Source organism: Drepanopeziza brunnea (genome assembly GCF_022702325.1).
Source record: "Drepanopeziza brunnea f. sp. 'multigermtubi' strain 214-2 chromosome Unknown ctg1, whole genome shotgun sequence".
NCBI classification, from domain to species: domain Eukaryota; kingdom Fungi; phylum Ascomycota; class Leotiomycetes; order Helotiales; family Drepanopezizaceae; genus Drepanopeziza; species Drepanopeziza brunnea.
Window position 1 is genome coordinate 2440831 of NW_027094064.1, and position 16384 is coordinate 2457214.

Below are 16384 nucleotides of genomic sequence, written 5' to 3' on the forward strand. Positions count from 1 at the left end.
AACGACATGCCCTGGCCCCAAGGAGAGACGTCTCAAGTTGGCCGGACCTCCAAGTAGGGAAGGAGAGCCCAGCTGGCCGCCAGAACGTTCTTCTCCCCACGACTTCTACTTGGAGACTACTTCAAGCAGATTCTCTGCAATCCGATCTTCCACTCCAGGCAGATCTACCCACAATGCCCAGACTCAACGATGGGGAGGAAGGCATAGATAGCAGCGCCGTTGAGAAATACGCCAAGTGGCCACCCCCGCTGATGAAAGAAATTTGAAAGCGCGGCTGCAGGAGTCCATGTGTCTTTGCAGCAGCAAGTACGGCTGCTCTTCTCCATGCTCACACCCGCAGTTGCTATAGCTGTTGCTGGTCCTGTTGCTGTTGCTGTGGCTGTTGTCGTGGCAAGGGTCGTGGAGGAGGATGAATTGCAGTTCACAGACAGACAAATGTGTCGTCGGCCGAATATGTCAACAAAGACCGATGGCTGCCTTGCCATCAAGTAGCGCACCAATCATATTGCAGAGATTCTGAGGGTTTTGAGGGTTTTGAGGTCCGAGCGGGCACTACCATTCCACGTGCCGGGTGTTTACCACCGATCGAATTCTGAGGACTTCTGTAACACCCGTACCTACGTTCCCGTACCCGTACCCGTATGAGCCTGCAAGATTGATATCTTGCCTACACAGGGCTGTACCCAGAGCTGTTACAAATAAAATTCCACTTTCAGCAATTCTCGCCACCGTAGGACTAAGCAGAAAGCCCCCCACCATCCTCTTGCGCTATAAAGTATCAAGTGTCGAATTCCCCTTCGTTCCCTTTCAATTTTCTTCTACTCAGTGGCAGTTTGCAAAATTCACGTTCGGTTGCGCAGTCAGTACAATCAGTACAAAGCTCCAAATCTTTCGTCATGTCTCTTCCTGAAGGTCTTCCAAAGATGCAGTACAGATTTCTTGGCCGTTCTGGTCTCCAGGTCTCTGCTATCTCTCTGGGGGGATGGCTCACCTACGGTGGCCACGTCGAGAGGGGCAAGTAGCCCTGTGCCACAGCAAATACGCAGACGCTAAGACTTTCAGATAACACCTTTGCCTGTATGAAGGCCGCTTACGATGTTGGCATCAACTTCTTCGATTGTGCCGAAGGGTACAGTGGGGGAGAGTCTGAACGAGTCATGGGCGAAGCCATCAAGAAGTTTGGATGGAAACGCAACGACTTGGTCATTTCTACAAAAGTACCTTTCAGACCCGATCGTCCTATCTTGAGCATCAATTGACAGCTCAAAGATCAATTGGGGAGGCCGCCATGGTGATAACCCTGCGAACAACTTCGGCCTCTCCCGCAAACATATTATCGAAGGCACAAACATGGCACTGGAACGTTTGGGTCTAGACTATGGTAAGCAGCTCAATAGACTAGGCTAGTTCTTCTCTCCTGCGAAGAGCTGCGTCTCATCATGCGAAAAAAGAGCGTTCTGCCTTTAATTTCTATCGGAAGAAAAAGACTGACCTCCTTTCACCAGTCGACTTGATATATGCCCACCGGCCCGACCGCCACACCCCCATTGAAGAGACTGTCCGCGCCTTCAATTACCTGATAAACACAGGCAAAGCCTTCTACTGGGGCACTTCCGAGTGGAATGCCGACGAAATCGCCACGGCGTGGCGCTACGCCGACAAGCTCAACCTCATCGGGCCCCTGATGGAACAGCCGCAGTACAACATGCTCGCGCGCGAAAAGGTCGAGACCGAATTCGCACACCTGTACGAGGAGACGGGTCTGGGCCTCACCATCTTCTCGCCGCTCAAGATCGGCATCCTGACGGGCAAGTACAACGACGGGATCCCGCAGGACAGCCGGCTGGGCAGCTCGAGCGATCCGTTCGTGGTGCACATGAACAAGCGCTTCGGCGACGAGGGCTGGAAGCGGGACGTCGAGATTGTGGCGCGGCTGAAGCCCGTCGCGGAACGCTTAGGCATCACGCAGGCGTGTCTGGCCATGGCGTGGGTGTTGAGCAACAAGCGGGTCAGCTCGGCTATCACGGGCGCGAGTAGGCCCGAGCAGGTCTACGAGATCGTGAGGAGCCTGGACGCGGTGGAGAAGTTGACGCCGGAGGTCCTCGCGGAAATTGACGGGGTCTTGGGGAATAAGCCTGCCGAGATGGTTCGGCGGTTCACCTAGGTAGGTGACCAGGGTGATTGCGATCCTACGGAGATCAATGTTGAAAATACCTATCTATCTACAGACATCGGCTCTGGTTTTTCCCGCTGAGGAATATTTCGGGATGCATACCCGATGTTATTTTTTATTAAGAAAACTTTTTATAAACGTACCCAGACCCAGACCCAGACCCAGACCTCATATACCCATCTATCTGAACCTCCTATAAAATCAAATCCAATCTCAAAGATCAAAGAATGAAAGACTACTCAGCAGCAATCCAACTACCTATCCTATCCTACCCTACCCTACCCTACCCAGCCAAACACACCATCCCCATCCCCATCCCATCAACTCGCGACCTTTCATACACAACTAGCAGGGGAGAGGAGGAGGAGGGGAGGAGGGAGGAGCGGAAGAGTTCACTAATAAAGCACCTACCCACCGGTACCTAATTACTTACGGGAGGAAGGAAAGAAAAAGAAAAGAAAAGAAAAAATAAAAATACGCCCTTGCTCAATTAAGCCTTTTCTGGAGTATAAGCGAGCGAGCGAGGTCCCACGTCTACATCGACATCGACATCCAGGTCGAAGAAGATATATATAGATGTATACTTGAGCTGTAGGTATATGTTGATGAATTTTTTCGATGTTTGTGTTTGTGTTTGTGTTTGTGTTTATGTTCATGTCAATTGTGCAGTTGCAGAGGTGTTGTGATGGGTGGGACAGGGCTGACGTGAGAGATCATGTATACTCCGTGGATGATGGTGTTGCTGAGAGGCGCAAGGGGACGGAGTGGATCTGCTCTACTTTGTATATGTGTTTGTTTTATCTTTCACATCTACATCGTCATTAGGGTCATCTTCCCGTCGAAATCTATAAGGTTTTATTTCCGGTACATATTTGACATATTTGACATGTTTTGTCCTGTGCTCCATCCATGACGGTGTGTGGCCCAGCGAGCCCAATACGCACCAACCAGACCAGCGCCACGCTTATAAAACAGACATGAAACCCGTTAAATGTGTTCCGTCATCACTACCTCCCCGAATTCTCCGGGATGCTGCGAAAGCTCCTTATGGATACGGCCCGCGGTCCAGCGGTAACAGCCGCAGCGGGCCGCACAACCACCCCATCTCCCTCCGTAGCGGTTCCATCCAACCCAGACCCGGCGCTCGTCGGTTCGTGATACCCCGGCGGCCCACGTCTCGGTCTGGTCACATCCTGTATATCCTGCATCTCCACCTCTCTGGCTCTCCCTCCCTCCCTCACACCATCCGTACTCCTCACGCTCGGCGGCTTACTCCCGGGGTTGTAAGGCGGCGGAGCTTCGCCCTCCTCATTCAAGCCCTCCGTCCTCTCCGGCGGCGCAACGCCCATCCTCATACCACCCGCGTGCGCCCTCCGCATCCCCGCCCTCCCGATCCCGAAGCGGGCGCGGTAGCCTTCAACGTCTCGCGCGAGCGCGGCGCGGGAGTTGAGGCGCACGGTGGCCGCTTTCTGCTTTCTACGCTTGCCGATGCAGATGATTAGTAGGAGGATGACCAGGGCAATGACGCCTACGATGGCGTAGGTGTAGTTGGAGAAGCGACGGCTGACTCCTCTTATTCCGTCGTCGTCGTTACTGCTGTCATTGTTGTTTGAGGCAGAGAGCTGGGTTTGTGTTGGTCTTGGACTCGGTTGGGAGTTGGAGTTTGTAGCAGAATAGGAGACTGAGGTTTGGAAAGTTGTAGGAGCATTGCCATTGCCACTGCCACTGCCAGCGCCTGGCGGCGTAGGGTTCGTGGACGCCGGGTCACTGAGTTGAGCTATGGACGAGGAGGGCAGGATCGCGAAGAGGAGAAGGAAGGCAGATGATAGAGGTAGCGATCGTGAGCAGTGGCAAAGGAAAACAGCCTTTCTTCTATTTGATGCCATGTTTGTATCTGGTTGCTAACGTTGTGACGCCTGTTGAACGTTGAACAGGCAAAGGCAATGCGAGCTGAAAGGAAGGCCGATGGCCAAGTACCATTGGATTTTCACCAGCGTCATCGATATTTTGAGGGGCTGTGTATACTGATAAGTATTCGCCACGAGGAGAAGTAGAGGTAGTCAACCTGGAGGAAGAGGAGGAGGAGGAGAAATGTGTAATGAAAGGAAAAGGAAAGAAGTTGGGGTTTGGGTTTGGGTTTGGGTTGATATTGACAAAGGAATCAACTTGATTATGAATAGGGCAAGTGAGTTTAGTTAATATTCACATGCGGATTTATCAGATTTATCAGTACTCACGATACTGCCAATTCTGTAGGTGTGCGATTCATGAATTGTCCGGGGAAAGCTTGATGATTTCCGACCTCTGACCTCTGACCTCTGACCTCTGACCCCTTATCACTCCACTACGGTATCTAGCTAGGCCCCTTGTTCTAGCCTCAGGTAAGTACAGAGTAGGTAACGTGATCTAAGTTCGCACCAGGATCAAGACCACGGACGACGAAGCGTATCAAAGAAAGAAAAATAGACCGAACTTCTAATAAACAAAACAACTTTCAAAATGCCCCGAGCTATCAGAGGTATTGCACCCCCCCCCCATCGCACAGCCTGCCCCGGCACCATCAATAAGGGAGGGAGTGGTTCAACGTTGACACGATCCAGGCGTTCTGGTCGAGTGCGATCCCTCCATCAAGTCCATCATCGTCAAGATCGACGCCCAGGACCACGCCTTCATCGTTGAGGAGCTTGATGACCAGACTTTGGTGATCAAGGAGAACATGTTGACACTGCTGAAGCAGAAGCTTGATGTCGTGAGTTCCGCTGCCTTGCATTAGCGAGGCGAGAATAACGGGTGTTGTAGATCCTCGCGGAGACTCAAACGGTGCCGGATGATTCTGATAAGGAGATGGATTAAGGTGATGGTTGTTGGATGATGGATTCTGGGGCTTCGGTGGCTGTAGGAGAGATAGTTGCGCATGGCGTTGGCTGGGCACGGGATTGTAACTGCAGCGAGGCGTTGGGTACGGGCAGTCACTTCGAGGATAGGATGGGCAACCAAGGCTCGGGACATGCCGTTACAATTCAAGCCTCTTGATATTCATATCTTTCTTCTATAAGGTGAGGGAGGTTGATTACCAACTTCTTACAACCAAAACTGGTCGCAATTCTGGGCAGCCTTCGAGGTCTACCTCAACAATGGAGTTGCTACAAAGTTGATGCTCAAGTAATTATACATGCTACATAGCGTATCACAACGAAACCATCTATGCGTCTGGAGAAGTAGATGTAGATGTCGTAGAGGAGGCGGTCGCTGCTGCTACCTCGCCGGGCATAGGAAGAGGAACCTTTCTTCTCGGTCTCTTCAACTCTTCTAATGTGACTCCGTCCAACTTCGTGATTCCAACAACAGGCGGGTCTCCCTTTTTGACAAACTCATACATTCCTATTGAGTGGCATTAGCAAGCTGTGGTATAAACTGGTGCTTTTGAGACACGACTAACCTGGCATCTTGTTCCCGGCTAACCGGAAAGCATCCCGAGCAACCTGCTCATGTATATCCCCCTTCAATTCAAAAATTACCTTGCTGACCGCAATTCTGGAAGCCCAATGGTCGAAGCTTCCCTTTCCCTTACCCATGCGGACCTGTCGCCATCAGCACTGGTTCTATCTGACCAACCTGCCCAACATACCTCATTACCACTGCTGTACACACCAATGCTCGCACAAACCCTCTTGTACAAACGATATCTCATGCCCTTTAGCCGCACCTTAATTGCATCTTCTCCAATCTTCAACTGCGATGCGCTGACCCGGCGATGGTGGTCACACATGCGCAATCCATAGTCTCCCCATACCATCGTCGTTCCTCTCGCGGACCCGCCCGTTGGCACACGAGGACGACCTTTTCGCGATCGCTTCTTCTCAGGCATAGTCGGGAGCAGCCAATTACCAGCCCGGGCGGTCGTACTGGAGAATGGACGAATATAGGCATTTTGAGGAGACGATCGATTTGTAGAAGGACAAAGAATGGTACTGAGAGGTCGCAGAGGCGTTGAAGCGAGAGACAGCCTATCGAAGTGAGCACTTAAGCTCGATATATTTCGGGGCTTCATTGTTGTGGTTTGGCCGCTGCTACAGTTGAGGCCTGGTGGTGTTGGGGTTATCCTCTGCTAGGTGCGTGCTGGCCAAGTACTGTTTGACAAATTCAATTTGGCCAAAGCACTAGCGACGCGTGCCTGGAAATCGCGACGCGGCTCAACTCGAGGTACCGTCCGCCTACCGATACTTCAACGACAATTAACAACGGTTGTCCACAAACCCTTCTCCAGGCCATGAGATTCCTGCTTCTCAAATGCCAATACACCTCTTTCTGGACTCCGCGATTCTAAATCACTCCGTTGTTAGTCAAAATGCCTGCGGACATTCGCAGTTTCTTTGGAGGCAAGACTTCCACGCCCATCCGGGAAAAAGAGGTCAAGAAAGAAGAGGTTTCCACTAAGAAAAAAAGCAGTAATTGCCACTCAACCTCAAAATAATTCTCTGCTGACTGGTCCTAGAAAGCCGCAAAGTTATCGAAGATAGTGATGACGATGAAGAGCCGTAAGCTTCACAGACCTCCAATAGAGCTATTTACTGATATGCGACAGAACCAAGAAGGCTACACCCAAGAAAGTAGCGCCCAAGAAGGCCACGTAGGTCGCCTCTCTCTACTCGATAGACAATTATTAACACGCAGATAGCAAGAAGGAATCTCCGAGGGGCGAGGAAACCAGCACCGCAGACTACTTTGCCTCGAGCAAAAAGCCCAAAACAGCCAAATCTACACCTGTCAAAGCCAAGGCAACTCAAAAAGTCGAGAGCAGTGGGCGGTCCTCAGCTCGGAAGAAGACAACCACCTCATACAGCGAGCTCAAAGATGATGACGAATTTGCCTTCCTGGACGATGGAGACGACGCCCCCGATGATATTTTTGCGGCAGACGTCAAGAAGGGTGGCAAGCGGAAGGACGACGGATACGTCGAGATAGATAGCGATGATGAGCCGATAGTCAAGCCCAAAAAGACGACCACGAAATCCAAGCCGACCCTTACGAAGAAGCAAGATGTGGAGATGAAGGATCCAGACGATTTTGTCATGGTTGATGACAGTGACGATGCAATGGTGATCGACAAGCCGGTAGCAAAGACCACGGGTAAGAAGCGCAAGTCTCCAGTCCTAGAATCGGATTCGGAAGAGGACGATATCAAACCCAATATCAAGTCTGTAAAGAGTAAGTCTGCAAAAGAGCCTCCTGCCAAGAAAGCGCGGGCTCCGAGGAAAACGAAAGAACCCGAACCAGAGAGCGCAGCACTCCAGGCTATCATGGATTCTATTCCAACGGTCCGAGCACCCACTCCCCCAGCCCCAGATCCGGATGCGAAATTTGATTTCAGAAAGGGGGGAGCAGGCGGAGGAAATTCTGGGGCACCACCTGCAGCGGGCATCAAGGAGATACCTACTGGAGAGGACAATTGTCTGGCAGGCCTGAACTTTGTCTTCACAGGACTGCTCGAAACCTTGTCCAGAGACGAAGGAACTGAGCTTGTCAAAAGATATGGCGGCAAGGTCACAGGCGCTCCTAGCGGCAAGACAAGTTTTGTTGTCCTTGGAAACGATGCTGGACCAAGCAAGCTTCGCAAGATCCAGGCCCTGAAGATCAAAACCATAAACGAGGATGGTCTCTTTGCTCTTATCAGCAAATTGCCTGCCGATGGTGGAGATGGCAAAGCTGCGGAAAAGAGCATAGAGAAGAAGAAAGCAGAAATGGAAAAGATCAAGAAGGATGCGGAAGAAATGGAAAGAGAGGAAAAGCGAAAGGCGGCTGAATTCGAGAAGGCCGAGAAAGAGGCTCGGAAACGCGCCGCTGAGAAAGGTTTCGCGGCACCCCCTCCTGTCAAGAAGGTCGACCCGAATGCGCAACTGTGGACAAGCAAATATGCCCCCACGGCTATCAACCAGATATGTGGTAACAAAGCCCAAGTAGAAAAGATCCAAGCTTGGCTCAAGGGCTGGCCAAAGGCGCATAGACATAATTTTCAGATGAAGGGTGCTGAAGGTCTTGGGGGATATCGGGCAATTATCATTCATGGCCCTCCTGGGATTGGAAAGACAACCGCTGCACATATGGCAGCCAAGCTTTCTGGCTACGACGTTATTGAGAGCAACGCAAGTGACACTCGAAGCAAAAAGCTCGTTGAATCTGGTCTCAGCGAGGTGCTGAATAATACTTCTCTGAATGGGTTCTTTGCAGGCGATGGCAAGGATGTCAATCTCCAGAAGAAGAAGATTGTTCTGATTATGGACGAGGTGGATGGAATGTCAGCAGGAGATCGCGGTGGAGTGGGAGCCCTTGCAAAGGTGTGCAAAAAGACAGACATCCCCATGATTTTGATATGCAACGAGAGAAAGCTGCCGAAGATGAAGCCATTTGACTTCGTCACCTTCGACATTCCGTTCCGGCGACCAACACTTGAGCAAGTCCGGTCTCGGATTGCCACCATCTGCCACAGAGAAGGCCTGAAGCTCCCTGGAAATGTCATCGATGCTCTTATTGAAGGCAGCAACAGGGATATTCGACAAATTATCAACATGATATCCACGGCGAAGCTGGATCAATCTGCTATGGACTTTGATCAGGGCAAGGCAATGTCCAAGGCTTGGGAGAAGCACATTGTTTTGAAACCCTGGGACATTTGTCACAAGTTACTTGGGGGAGGCATGTTCGCTCCATCAAGCAAGGCTACTCTGAATGACAAGATTGAACTCTACTTCAACGACCACGAATTCAGTTACCTGATGATCCAAGAAAATTATTTGAGCACAAAGCCGGCGCTCGCCTCGAACATGGATGCTCGGGAAGCAAGACTGAAGGCCCTACAGCTCGCCGACCAAGCCGCTGAAAGCATTAGTGACGGTGACTTGGTGGATAGAATGATCCACGGGTCACAACAGCAATGGAGTCTTATGCCAACCCACGCCGTGTTCAGTGCCGTCAGACCCGCTTCTTTCACGGCTGGCCTCATGACAGGACAGACAGCTTTCACAAAGTGGTTGGGTAACAACAGCAAGCTGGGAAAGCTCACTCGATTTGTTAAAGAGATCCAGTCGCACATGCGCCTGCGAACATCCGGAGATCGCCACGAGATCCGTCAGCAGTATCTACCGGTACTATGGACCCAAATGATCAAGCGGCTTGAGCTTGAGGGCAAGGATTGCGTGGAAGAAGTTATTGATCTGATGGACAGCTACTTTCTCACCCGGGACGATTATGACTACATTATGGAGCTTGGCCTGGGACCTCAAGATATGGAGAAGGTTCATCTGGAGACCCAGACCAAGGCCAGCTTCACCAGACAGCAAGTCCCCAAAGATCTTGACGCGTAGAAGAAACTGTTGCTAACTTCCTCAGATACAACTCCCGAACTCATCCCCTTCCGTTCATGAAGGCTAGCAGTGCCAATGTCCCTGCCGCCGCCAAAAAGGCCGCCCCAGATCTAGAAGAAGCGTTCGAAGAGGAGGACGATGATGTAGAAATTGCAGAAGTCAAGGACGATGACGAGGAGGCTGACTTGAAGAAAGACAAGTATATCAGGCAGCCGAAAGCCAAGAAGGCCACTGGGGTGAAGAAAGCGCCGAGGAAAAAGAGCGCCAAGGATGAGGATGATGACGAGGGCGAAGATTCGGAGGAGGATATCAAGCCGAAGAAAAAGGCCAAGGCTAAGGCCAAGTCAGCAGCGACGAAGGGAAAGGGAAAGAAATGAGGGTAGATGGTTTGAGGAGTGCTAAGGTGTCATGAAGGGAGGGTTTGATTGTATATGTATGTACTGCATTTTCTAAGTGCGGCGGGATTTGGAGGATACGATCATGATTTCAGGGGTCTTCACTGAAAAATATAGGTTTCGTAAAAGAGAAATATAGGATACGGTTTCGATATTCCTCCCGTCATTGTCTGTTACTCCTCCATGAATGTCCTATGCTTTGTGGAACTATACAAAAGCATGATCCAGCTCGTTGCAGATAGATAACGAGGACGCAACATCTTCATACGCTAGACACACCTGTCGAGAAAGGGCTTCTCTAAAATAGGAACGCCCAGCAGCCATGAAATCCAGGTTCTGCGTTGCGTCTGGTCCTTTCGGGGGATCCGCTCTCGCGATACCGACAAGTTTGAGCTGGAACTGATGTGCTGCGGCTCTCTGAGAACCGCCTTGTCAGCGGCTACGATAAGACAACCTCCTTATCTGTGTCCTCGATCTCGTGGGGGGGGGGGCTGGGTGCGGACTATATGGCTGGCGGATTCAGGTTCGTGGGGACGGCGGTTACCCTCCTCGAGCCAGAGCGCGATGGGTTGTGGAGAACGACGTCGCTGCTGGCTATTATGGGAGGGGATTTCGCTGGCGAGGTTGTGTTGTGTGGTCAAATGGGGAGGAGATGCGAAGAGCCGAACAGAAGTATTAATTGGGGACGATGCCCGCCTTGTTTACAGTGGATAGGTATGAACTCTCTGTCTCGCTTAAGGCTGTTAGCGCTTAGCGAAATGCCACGTCAAGTGTACGGAGTCAGGAAATTTCGGAGCCGCACTCTGACGCTGGAATCTTGGTTGCGGTTGCTACGATTTCTCTGGGAAATTCTTTCATCATGAGCCTTGCCCCAGGCCCTAGAACTCCAGTGCTGCTTCGGCATCGGTGATTGGGGAGTTTATGCGTGGCATTCACAAGCCTGTGTGATGCTCCAGTCTACGGCTCTTGGGCTGACGAACAGCCAGCTCTCATTATGTATTATGCAAACTGCATCTCCGAGTGCTGTTCCTGCATGTTCTGTCGCACACCTGCCGGGACGCAGGAACCCACGAACAAGTCCCGATCCCCCGGCTCATCTGAAGAAAAACCTCCAGTACGGACGGCAAGTCCGGCTCCATCCAGATGCTGCTTTGGCTTTGCAGTACGCTGTGGCAGAAGCATGTTGGAAAAGCTGGGGGTCGGGACACACAATGTGTTCTTTGATCGTTGCGGCCTTGTATGTGGCGGGTCACATTCCAGAATCCAGACTCGAGGATCAGCACGAGTACAATCAAAGCAGGTCTCGGCGGGAGTGGTAGAGCATTTCTTCATTGTTTATGCCAGCCACTCCCATGACAAGTGATGGCACGCTAGTTGCGAGATAGAAGGAGTGGATGGATGACCTGCTGGGTTCTGATGGATCTTCGGCTTTATTCGGGCTATGATCCCCCTCTCAACTTACAAGCCTCTCGTCGAGAGATATTATATCGTTTTCTTTGTCCATTATGCTGCAATACTGGATCAAATGGTCGTGGTGCTCATCTACAGCGTTGAAGTGTTGCTCAACCCGGGGATGCCAAAGCGGCCTAGCAGCATTCCTCGTCTACCACCACACCAACCACAATCCCAATGTCCCCCGCCTCTTTCAGAAGTGGAGAAATCGGAGAGGCTGGACAAAGGAATCATAGAGGTCAGTTCTTTTGCTCGCTCAACGAGCAAATGCCCCAGTATCACGTTTAGCAGAGCTCGAAGACCAGAGACATCCGCATTCCAAGGCCCTCATCGTGGATGAATAGTGCAGTCTAATACCGATGGCTGGGTAGTTATGTCGGCACAACGGACCTTTGCATAAGTATCTCCTCTCGGACTGTTTCGCCTGTTTGATTCATCAGATCACGCATCGGATTCCTCGCCTCCTGCCCTGCATAAACAATCTCACTCTTACCTGCCTCACTGCAAGCCACTACCGCATACCAGCCTTTGAAACTCAACCTCTCTCATCTCCTAGCACCAGCCTGACTCAGTGTGTCATTCTCTGCCGTGGCATCCTACCCCAACATTAAAGGGCGCCAGCATGTTTTCGCAGGGCTACGAAGAGCTCGGTGCCGAGTTCTTTGACCAGTTCCTCACCTACAGTCCCGAGGACAATGAGACACCCGACTACTCAACAAACCAAGAATCCAGCAGCTACCTTGAACAATCAAACAGATACCAATCTGCCAATGGGTCGTCGAGCTCCATCGATGAAGCTAGCAACGGCATAGCCAGCTGGCAATACGCATCGTGGGCGCCAGATAATCATGATCATGATCATGTCGTCTCCTCGTTCAACTCGGCTTCAGGCGACCAGTTCTACGGCATTTCTGCAAGAGCTGCAATATCGGACACTGAGCTGCTCAGCCTCGAAGGTATCAGGCTCGAATGTCCGCGGGCCGATGCATACTCGCATAGATCGTTGCCGTCTTCTCCAACACTCGCTTTGGCACACCCCCCGCTGCGAAGAAAGAACTGCGTTGTCGAGTCTTTGTCTAAGACGTTCAAAAAGGCGACAGCCAACCTCGACAAGAGTCTTCTCCGCAGTCCCATCAGGAAACAGAAGTCGACTCCAAAAATAATGGGAGCTATTCACGGAAACCAAAACCACAGCAGCAGTAACCTGGATCTCTGGGACCTGAAGCTCGACAAGTTCAAATTTGACTTCGAGCGCGATGATGCGCCACTCTCGCCACCACCATCGTCCAAAGCACCAGATGTGCCGCAACTCGCCCACTTCCACTCGGATCCCCAGAAAGGGGAGCTCCTTGATGGCTTCACCTACAAGAATGCTTTGACACGGCCGCAGCACACGGCCAGATCTACGGGCTACGACACTCCTCTGTCGAGTCCAACATTGGACAACAACAACTACCCGTCGCGACGAACAAGCCAACAGCTGCGTTCAGGCAGCGCTCTCTTCCCCATCACGCCCCAAGCCCAGAATGCTTCAGGCTCAGGCTCAGGCTCAGGATCTTGGTCCCAGCTGCCAAACTCTCCAGGGTTCAACAGCCACGGAGACACATCGATATATCCCGAAATCGAGTCCCCATTATGGTGGGGTCATGCTGCTACAGCACCGATGGCCCATCCATCGCCCAACAACTTCCACTCGAATGCGCAGCGAACGAGCAAAACACTAGCAATGCAACTTCGAAACGATCTCGCATATAACAATAACAACAGCAGCAACCACAACGATCTGGCATACGACTCAGCGAACATGGCCAACGGACTCATGATCCAGATGCCCGAGTCCGCCACTCGGCAGTCGTTCGTGATGGGCACTCCACCCCAGCACTCGCAAGGCTACTTTCCCAGCCCTCACTCCCAGTCGCACCACTACCACCAACAGCAACAGCAACAGCAACGGCAACGGCACCACCGCCAGCTGAGCGGGAACCGACAAGCCTCGCACCACGCCCGGCCAAGGCACCCCCAACTCTCCAGTCCCCCCGTGATCCGCAAGAGCCGATCCACAAGCAGCGACTCGGACTCGGAGTCGCCGTCGCCGTTGCCGCGCCACGGGCAGCAGCAGCCGGCCTTCCACGTCCGGAAGCGCAAGACCAAGTCTAGCAAGCAGGCGACGCCGCGGACGCCGAGCAGCAGCAGCATCGCCGCCGGCGCAGTGGACTTTGTCAACTACACGCCGAGTGACAGCCGCAAGATCCTGACCGGGGTGGCGCCCAGTGGGAGCTCGAAGACGAAGGCGAGGAGGGAGAAGGAGGCGCTGGAAAAGAGGCGGAAGTTGAGCCAGGCGGCCATGAGGGCTGTGAAGGCTGCTGGCGGCGATGTGGACAGTCTTGTCGAGGAGGGCCTTTTCGTTTGAGCCGTGGTTGGGATTGTCTTTTCTTCCCGTCTTGAGCCTCTTTTTCTTCTTCTTCTTCTTCTTCTTCTTCTTCTTCTTCTTTCGTACTTGTGGCAAGGAAAGCAACCTTGTTCTTTTTTAATAATTCCTCTGGAGATGTAACATGCAGTGAAGGCTGCATGAGCGAGAGAGCGAGCGGGCTTGTAAGCTGTATATTATCTGTACCACAGAGCGGATATGGAGTTGAGCTGCTGGCTGGGGGGTCTAGATCTAACCTGATTATAATTTGACAAAAGTCTACTTATTCAGAAACCCTCCGCATTTTTTCTTCTTCTTCCTCTTCTTTATCTGCCCTTGTTTGTAAATGAATCAGTGAAACGACTGACTGCTTGACCGTATAACGGAAGCAAAAAAAAAAACAAAAAAAAACAGGCAAAGCAATCACGACAACGAAGACGTCCCAATATCCAACACACGGCACTCCACTTCAACTTATCCCTCCTCCCCCCCCTTCCAAATTTGAGAAATCTACGCTCCCTCCTCTCTGTTCTGTCCATCCGACAGCGGCCATCCCCAGCCTCTCAAACTCGCACCCAGAAAATAAAAAGGAAGAGAAAATGTACAGAAGAACGTATAAATAACTACATGTAGATAACCAATCCCCCTACTTTTCATCTCTCTTCTTTTCTTTCAAGGGGCTACTAGCCCTTGAGCGGCTTCCAGCGAGTCAACAGCAGCTCTTCGCAGCGAACAAACTGGATAGGGAGGTAGGTGGGTGGGGGGAGGTAAGGAGGGATGTGCCGGTATGTACGGTGCAGTGAGAGAGATTTTTATTTTCGTCTGAAGTTGCTTGATCTGGAGAGTGAAGTGGTTGACGTCACGTGTGATCAGCAGAGGTACCGGTAGTCCTTGCACGACCGACGCACGCCAGCGCAGTGGCTGCGAGGAGATGGGATGGGATGAAAAGCATTCGAAGAAGGCAATTCTCCTCCCTAGATATCTCCTCTTATTCTATCCTATCCTATCCTATCCCGAGACATGATTTACTGTAGCTAATCCACCAGCTGGTACAGTACGAGGCTTGAAACATTGCTGTTGATCTAGGTATTACAGTAATAAGGTTACTACTTAATGAGGTTACCTACTCGCTTATACTGCTTACTTATTTACAGTATTTCGTCCATTCGTTCATGTGCTTTTGTAGGTACGTCTACCTAGGTACGCAGGCCAGGCCCCCCCGCTGTCCCCCTTTCTCTCCTGTCGAGATCAACGTATTGCAGATTCGCAAGGCCAGGGGAATCGCCTATTCATTCGTCCATCTGTTTCTATTTCGAGATAGACATACATACGGGTTATTGGTGAAAAATGCCATGTATGCGCCGGCGGCGCTCGACTTGGCTTTCTCAGCTCCTTGGGCAAACGCAGGCTCATCACCGCGCCACTCGCTGCCATGCTTGGTTCGTATGCTGGGATTGTTGGATATGTACGGAAGGAGCTCGCTGCGTTTCTGTTGTTACGATCGTGGCTGGATATGTTCGCAGGCGTCTCTTTCAAATACTGATCTCAATATACAATGATATATATATATATATATATATATACACATATATTATATAATATGCGTACGTACATTCCGCCGCAGCGAAGCGCCAGCCTTGCATGCTGTGCTGTGCCGCAGGAGGAGCAGATGACCAGCGGCGGTGACACGATCGGGACACGGCGCAGACTAAGAGTTGCAGCTCATATTTTGCGGAAGACAGCCAGGCCCCGAATCTGCGCTTGGAGAGACTGGTCTTGAGCTCTGCTGCTAGGCCTTCTGTTTTGCTTATGCCTTGCTTCTTCTAGAGTCGACTGCCAGCCAGGTCAAAGTACGTACGTACGTACCCAGTCTGAGAGGCCGTTTTCTCGCAGGTTCACGTGCGTAGGGCGACTGCAATTGCGCTGGGTGAGGCAAGCTTCGCAGTGGTTGCTTCTTTTGAGGGTGGTTTGTTCTGACGGTATTTCTCTAGTGCTTCTATTTACGGGCGTCACGAGTCTGCGGCATTCGTTACCTCGATATATTACGAGGGAGGTTATTTATATATGTGACGAGGGAATGGCAAATTCTGGTTCTGGCGACGAGTACCCCTATCTATGGGGTGGGCGAGACCCTCCAAGGCCAGACGTGAAGCATAACCAGTCGTCGACATCAGATGTAAGTTCGCTGGCGGGATATCAGCCTGGTCATCGAGATTCGGAGGTATTGCTGCCGTCGCCGACCTCAGATCGACCTAAAGACGAGGTGGATGTTAGCCATGTACAGATATCCTCCGGATGTTCAGGAGTGACATCGCCGTATGAGGGGTCTAGAGGTGCTGCTGGCAGGAAGTTGTCATTTGTTCCGGAGACTCTGCGTGCTGGGACGCCTTCGCCTACCACTCGATCGATGTTCAGCACGTTTCGAACCTCGCAGTATGAGCCGATATGGAGCCCGGATGCGGCACCGAGTAAGCCTAGAAGATCATCAAGGCGGTCTTCGGGTAGGGAGACTGGCTCGAGTAGTTGTCTCATGGGTACGGCACACGGCACTAACCCTGAAAATGAGGAAATAGATATGAGTTTGCTAGCGTCCGCG

General features: G+C 51.6%; 7 protein-coding genes across 7 annotated transcripts; 4 read left to right on the forward strand and 3 right to left on the reverse strand.

Moving 5' to 3' along the window:
* Nucleotides 1–896: 896 nt before the first annotated feature.
* L3040_000473 (uncharacterized protein) lies at nucleotides 897–2164 on the forward strand (the record flags this gene model as incomplete). Its single annotated transcript, XM_066155169.1, has 4 exons — nucleotides 897–1014; nucleotides 1063–1217; nucleotides 1270–1381; nucleotides 1506–2164. The coding sequence occupies 4 exons, from the start codon at nucleotides 897–899 to the stop codon at nucleotides 2162–2164; spliced, it is 1044 nt and encodes a 347-aa protein (XP_066013215.1).
* Nucleotides 2165–3180: 1016 nt separating this feature from the next.
* L3040_000474 (uncharacterized protein) lies at nucleotides 3181–4059 on the reverse strand (the record flags this gene model as incomplete). The annotated part of the gene is made up of 1 exon (XM_007292399.1): nucleotides 3181–4059. The coding sequence occupies one exon, from the start codon at nucleotides 4057–4059 to the stop codon at nucleotides 3181–3183; it is 879 nt and encodes a 292-aa protein (XP_007292461.1).
* Nucleotides 4060–4672: 613 nt separating this feature from the next.
* L3040_000475 (uncharacterized protein) lies at nucleotides 4673–5026 on the forward strand (the record flags this gene model as incomplete). The annotated part of the gene is made up of 3 exons (XM_007292398.1): nucleotides 4673–4691; nucleotides 4774–4922; nucleotides 4973–5026. 3 exons carry the CDS (start codon nucleotides 4673–4675, stop codon nucleotides 5024–5026), a joined length of 222 nt encoding a protein of 73 aa, XP_007292460.1.
* Nucleotides 5027–5375: 349 nt separating this feature from the next.
* L3040_000476 (mitochondrial 54S ribosomal protein uL16m) lies at nucleotides 5376–6224 on the reverse strand (the record flags this gene model as incomplete). The annotated part of the gene is made up of 3 exons (XM_007292397.1): nucleotides 5376–5554; nucleotides 5613–5754; nucleotides 5802–6224. 3 exons carry the CDS (start codon nucleotides 6222–6224, stop codon nucleotides 5376–5378), a joined length of 744 nt encoding a protein of 247 aa, XP_007292459.1.
* Nucleotides 6225–6521: 297 nt separating this feature from the next.
* Nucleotides 6522–9911, forward strand: L3040_000477 (uncharacterized protein; the record flags this gene model as incomplete). Its single annotated transcript, XM_066155170.1, has 5 exons — nucleotides 6522–6621; nucleotides 6669–6711; nucleotides 6759–6803; nucleotides 6852–9506; nucleotides 9560–9911. 5 exons carry the CDS (start codon nucleotides 6522–6524, stop codon nucleotides 9909–9911), a joined length of 3195 nt encoding a protein of 1064 aa, XP_066013216.1.
* Nucleotides 9912–12003: 2092 nt separating this feature from the next.
* On the forward strand, nucleotides 12004–13791 carry L3040_000478 (uncharacterized protein; the record flags this gene model as incomplete). The annotated part of the gene is made up of 1 exon (XM_007292395.2): nucleotides 12004–13791. The coding sequence occupies one exon, from the start codon at nucleotides 12004–12006 to the stop codon at nucleotides 13789–13791; it is 1788 nt and encodes a 595-aa protein (XP_007292457.2).
* Nucleotides 13792–15993: 2202 nt separating this feature from the next.
* On the reverse strand, nucleotides 15994–16320 carry L3040_000479 (uncharacterized protein; the record flags this gene model as incomplete). Its single annotated transcript, XM_066155171.1, has 1 exon — nucleotides 15994–16320. One exon carries the CDS (start codon nucleotides 16318–16320, stop codon nucleotides 15994–15996), a length of 327 nt encoding a protein of 108 aa, XP_066013217.1.
* Nucleotides 16321–16384: the final 64 nt, after the last annotated feature.